Source organism: Crocodylus porosus, unplaced genomic scaffold, assembly GCF_001723895.1.
Source record: "Crocodylus porosus isolate Cpor-Errol unplaced genomic scaffold, CroPor_comp1, whole genome shotgun sequence".
Taxonomy (NCBI): Eukaryota; Metazoa; Chordata; order Crocodylia; family Crocodylidae; genus Crocodylus; species Crocodylus porosus.
In genome coordinates this window covers 37,656,063-37,662,132 of record NW_017728949.1, presented here as the reverse complement: position 1 = coordinate 37,662,132, position 6,070 = coordinate 37,656,063, and the positions used below count along the sequence as shown (strand labels likewise).

The 6,070-nt window shown below is 42.3% G+C and overlaps 1 protein-coding gene across 1 annotated transcript in view; it reads right to left on the bottom strand.

Annotated features, from left to right (window-relative positions):
- The window catches only part of CCDC141 (coiled-coil domain containing 141), a 165,967-nt gene that overhangs the window by 31,455 nt on the left and 128,442 nt on the right, over positions 1-6,070 (bottom strand). The window contains exons 14-16 of the mRNA XM_019554677.1: positions 4,698-4,823; positions 3,226-3,414; positions 2,740-2,919 (exon numbers count right to left, since the gene is read on the bottom strand). Coding sequence (XP_019410222.1) covers positions 2,740-2,919; positions 3,226-3,414; positions 4,698-4,823 — 495 coding nt within the window. The remainder of the gene's footprint in view (positions 1-2,739; positions 2,920-3,225; positions 3,415-4,697; positions 4,824-6,070) is intronic.

Below are 6,070 nucleotides of genomic sequence, written 5' to 3'. Positions count from 1 at the left end.
GTGGATGCTTTGCCCCAAAGTTTGGTGTCATCGGCCAACTTGGCCACTACACCAGAGCACCAGGAGTTTTCAAATATCCGTGCCAGAGGCTGGGCTATGATGCTTGCCAGCTCCTTGAGTACCCTGGGATGTAGATTGTCAGGGCTGGCTGACTTGAAGGTATCCAGCCTCTCAAGGTGTTCCTTCACAAGGTCAGCATTGATGGAGGGCCGGGATCTCCCTCACCTGGACCTCCCTGTCCCATAGCGGGCATGGGCGTCCCATGGGACTGATGAAAGGTTTGTGGATGATACAAAATTGTGGGGTGAAGTGAACACACCAGAGGGTAGGGAATGATTGCAGGTGGACCTGGAGAGGTTGGAAGAGTGGGCTGAACACAATAGAATGCTGTTCAAGAAGGACAAATGCAGAGTGCTGCACCTAGGTTGAAAAAATATCCAGCACACTTATTGGCTGGGGAATGACCCTCTCAGCAGCGCAGAAGCAGAAAGGGATCTCAGAGTCATAGTGGACTCCAAGATGAACATGAGTTGTCAGTGTGATGAAATCATCAGCAAAGCTAACCTCACTTTATCATTCAACAGCAGATACATGACAAATAGAACAAAAGAGGTGATACTTCCCCTCTATGTGGCATTGGTCAGACTACAGCTGGAGTACTGCATCCAGTTTTGGGTGCTGTACTTTAAGAAGGCTGTGGATAACATAAAGAGGGTCCAGAAAAGGTACACCCTTATGGTTAAGGGTTTGCAGGCCAAGCCCTATGAGAAGAGACTGAGGGACCTGGACCTCTTCCACCTCCACAAGAGAAGGCTGAGAGGTGATCTTGTGGCTGCCTACAAATTCATCAGGGGAGGCAGCAAGGAATTGGAGATGCTCTGTTAACCAGGGCACCTCTTGGGGTAACAAGGAACAATGGTCACAAACTGACAGAGAGCAGATTTAGGCTGGACATCAGGAAGAACTTCACAGTAAGGGTGGCTAGAATCTGGAACGGGATTCCAAGGGAGGTGGTTCTCTCCTCTACCTTGGGGATCTTTAAGAGAAGGCTGGATGGGCATCTGGCTGCACTCATCTGACCCCAGCACTCTCTCCTGCCCAGGCAGAGGGTCGGACTCGATGATATGTTGAGGTTCCTTCTGACCCTAGTATCTATGTAAAGCTGGATAGAAACCAGCTATGAAGTTAGAGCATGGTGCATTAACAATGTCAGTATAGGGCAACATGTAGGCACACCCTCTAGGTAGAGGAGTGGTCTTCCCATATGGCCTTGTCTCCTGGGGTGTATATAGATGAAATGGAGACCCTAAATTGAAGCAGTGAGTTTTAAAAAACACCGCTTCAATTCAGGGTTGATTAAATCCCTGTGTCATGCACACACCCTGCTGACTTACCTGCCTCTCTGGCGGGGAGGGGATGGTGAGCTGCAGGCGGGTGGAGTGGTCCCTGGACTGTGGGGGGGCTGGGGGCTGGTGCTTCTCTCTGTGGCAACGGTGGGCCCCTCCAAGTGGCACCTGCCTGCAGGCACCAGACTCGGGTGGTCCTGTGGGGCACGACAGCCATGGAGGGAAGCACCGGGTCCCTGCATAGCTCAGGCAGGCAGGCAGGCAGGCAGCTTGCGGGGGGGCGGCATTGGAGATCAGGGTCATCGCTTTTCTTGGGTGGAGACTGCCTTTCTGGGTTGCTGCAGGGCTTCCTGCAGAGCCCCTGACCTGCACAGAGCCCGGTGTGCCCCAAGTCATTTAAGGTGCATTACGCCGCCAAATTTCCTACAGTGGCTAGAATTAATATGCAATATGCCACCGAGGCGTGCAAACACTGACACCATTCAAGCGGTGCCGAAGCATTTAGGCCCACTTTAAAGTGTCATGCACACATGGCTCTCATTTCATCTACACATAGCCCGTGGTCCCATTCACAGACTAATGAGGCAGACAGCCTGTGCCAGGAAGCAAAGGAGTGCTTTATACTCCCTTTCCTCTCCTGCAAATGTGTACAGGATAAATGACATGCTTGTCCTGAATAAATAATTCTGTCCTAAAAAATATTTCTTCTGCTGTACAAATCAGATTCTGGGGGAGGACCAGACTTTACTAGTAAGACTACATTTTTATTATACTTTCCCTTGTATGTTTACCACCATTTGATTTATAAAAAATGTATGTGCAATGCAACCTGAAAAAAGCATTAGGAGTTTAAAACCTATAAGCAACTAAGCAACTGTCAGGAAACCAGCTAGTAGGACCTGACTTTTACAAAGAGTGTTAGGGAGGAAAAGGCAGCTTTTTCCCTTTGGTGCTCATGTTTCTGTATTTTGCCTCCTATTTGGACTCAGTTTTCTCATTTTCAAAATATGGTTCCGTTAACAAAAGATCTAATTTTAAACTAATAGCAAAGTTGCAGTTAAAATAAATGTGTATTTCCTGTGCCACAATAATTTATAATGTTAATGTGACCCATCAACAGTATATGTCAACATTGTTTTAGTGTGGTGGGCAACAAAATCTGCAGATTGATCAGATTCAATAAAGTAAACAAAAGTGTGAAAAGACCTAACCATTTTGCTTACTGTTTTTTTCAGCCTTTCTTTAGATTGTACATATAGTTTTTTTTAATACTTTACTGTGCTGTATGCACATCACAGATGTTAGTTGGATATGCTCTTTGAATTCAGGATATGATGTAGTTTAGATATACAAATTTATCTCAAATTTTAAAGATCATTCTGATGCTACTTACAGGATTCTGTACTGCAGATAAGATATCCACTCCCAGGGTAAGTGCCAGCTTGTACAGATGTCTGATATGTGCATGTTTCTCCAGAGTATTAGTAAGGTGGACCTTAGCTTGATGTGCATCATCAGGAACTTCATTTGTTTCAGGAATCTCAAGTTCTCCTGATTTTATGAGACAGTCCATCTAGAAAATTAGCAAGTATTTGAGATAATTCCTTAAATGAAATGATACCCTTTCTTTTTTCACCATCATATATTAATATAAATTACATAGGGATGAGTCTAAAGCACAGAATTTGGATTTAGGTCCAGACTATGAACTCCTCTAATTTTAGAGGGTTTAAGATCTAGTGTTTTAGTTTATGTCCATAAGTAGAAATATGTCATTAGTCTGTGGCAAATGAAAGATGATAGGTAGTACCAAAAATGGACAAATGATGAAATCTGCGAGGAAGAAAGTTATATTTATGGTAAAGATTATTATACTCACTTTTTCTTTAACATGATGGAATTTGACTGTCTTGTTGAAAATGTCATCATATTCTGTCATCATGTCCTTTATCTTTTGATGAAGATGAATAAGTTCACTTACTTTCTCAGAATTTTCTTGCTCAGGAACTCCTTTTAGGCTCAGCTGTTCTGATAATTTCACCACGTATTCAACCTCAGCACTTAGTTGCTAAAAAAACCCCCAGACACTCAAGTTTACTTAGATTTACAGGAACTATCTTACATTTAATAAAATACAAACATAAATAAGGGATGGGCAGGTTGATTTGGAAAAGCAAGTAAGTGCCACTATGTGATGCTCACCTTATCTTTGAACTGAGACATTTTGGCATGAACCAAAATCTCAAATCCATGAAATCCTATAGTTTGGAAAGGTTTGGCCCAGATCTGGACTTTGAGTGGAGGATATTCTAGCAGTTTGTTTCCCATATTCTCATGTCTTTAGGCATGTTGGGATTATAACAGATTCACAAATGTGAGGGAACTAAATACAATGAAGAAGGATCGTTGTGGTATTTACATTCCTTTCTCAGTTTCAGTCAGATATTGATTATTGGCTACAAGGTAATTCTCAGGTAATGCCATCTTGGATCTGGATGATTTCTAGGTTTAGAGGGGATCAATAGAGGCACTGTGCTAGGACTCATCTTCTGAAGGCTGGAAGGCAGGACAATTTAGGAATTAAGTCTGCAGTGAATGAAGAGAATAGGACATACAGAGATTGGATGCACACCTTGCTGGGGTTATTTGACTCGAGCAGTCTTTCCTGCCCAGAGCAAGGGGGCTGGACTGAATAATCTCACGCGGTTCCTTTCAGACCTAAACTTCTGTGAATCTGTGCATCTGGAAACAGGTATACAATACAGAGAAGGCAAGAAACTCCCTAAGCACCCCTGTCTGATCAGCTATATAGCTCCTAAGTATGGAACTAGGCAATTTTTTCTGTTCTTGCACACTAGGCTAGCCTTTCTTCTGTACATTAACCCTTTCCCTGTGCAGACAGTATCATATGAGACATTTTGAGGAGTTTACACTACACAGAAAGCAGTGGCAGTGTGTGTGCCCATTCATACAACTCCACATACAGCATAAAATAGAACGTCATGAATTTGCAGACATAAACAGTGTGTGTAGTCCAGCTGAAGTCAACGCAAGCAATAAGCCTGTATGATCAGAGCCTTTTTCTCCTTGAATCCCATAAATAAAGTAGTGTTGGAGTACTGTTGTAGACATCATGGTCTGGGAAACGTACAAGAGGCAAGGATTTATTATGTTATCTTTTATTGGACCAGCTATATATTTTGGAGAGCTATTGGACAAACTTGGGGCATCAAGTGCCTTTCCTCAGGTCTAAGAAAGATTTGTCCAGCATCTCAGCCAACTGCATAGTTGATCTAATAAGAGAAATCACAAAAAATCCTTGCCTCCCATAAACACAATCCATTTTCTCACCTGAAACTCTGGTTTCATTTGGTTACTTTTTTTTTGTAGATCCAAAAGAATGTGAAGGTTACTTCCAAGGTCGACAGTTGTGGCCGGTTTGAGTGCCTCTTGAAGAATTTTTGAACTGTGGGTAGTCTAAAGGATACAGAGAAACAACAACCAAATATGTTTATCTGCTTTAATTACATCTTAAATTAAAAGCTAGTATTTCACAAGTACATTTTAAGAAATATAAATATGAGTTCCATCACTGGGATCCCATAAAATGATATTGTATTTATCAGATAAGTAGGGTTATTCACATTGAACTTTCACCTGTCTTATTTGCTCAAATCCACTGCTCTTTAAAAAGGTCACAGAAAGTTATAAAGCAGGAATAGATGTCTTTTTCAGTGATTCTCAGCCAGGTTGCCTCTAGATCCTTATAACAGTTCTTCAGTGGTGTTGTTCAATATTAGTACTTGTAGGTGTGCAAACACCTATACATGATTCCCAAGATAAACCCAGAGATTTCAAATAGGAATCCATATCAAAAACATTCTGACCTGTTGTGGTCTGAGTTCTTTGCAACAGAATATTGCTCTATCTTCTTTTCTGTAGTCAAAAATCAAGTGAAAGCTAAGACCTGGCATTTTGGAGGAGTGCTTAATGAGGTATGTCTTGATTCTAACATCTGTATGTCAGAATATGTCCAACTGCATAATGCAATGCAGTTGGTTGAAATCATTTAGTATCAACAAAATATTGAAAAATTTTCTATAGCACTACCAAGATATGATATGAGGAATATTGAAGAGATGAAGTATAGAGTTATGCCAACCACAGGACAATCTTTCTCTCTCACATGATTTATTATTAGTTGAAGAGAAAACTAATAAATTATTATTATTCAGACTAATAATAATGCAGAAATGTTTACTAGGCCTGTGTGAAGCAGCTAGTATTTGCTTTGGATTTGGATTTGGCCAATTTGGGGAACAGTGATTTGATTTGTTGATTCAGATCAGTGTCCCAAATAGATTTGGCCAAATCTAATTTGGAGATTCAGCTGCTGCCAAATCTTTGAATCAGCCAGGCCCATTCCCCCCAGCCTAGCAATGGCTGCCCCACCCACCCCAGCTCCCGGTACTTGTTAAACAAAAATCCCCAACTTTAAGAAACCCCCCCCACAAAATACAAAAAAACCCTGCTAGTGGGGGGCAATTCCTGCTGCCCCCCATTGCCCCATGCCATGTGGGAGGCTCTGCATGAGCACCCTTAAGCCCCAAGGCCACTGCAGGAGTGGTGAGTCCCAGGGCTTTTCCCATTTTTTTTTATTCTTAAAGGTCCAGAGACCTGGCAGGAGGACTAGGGGAGCAGAAGGGGGTCAGGGGGTGCTGGGG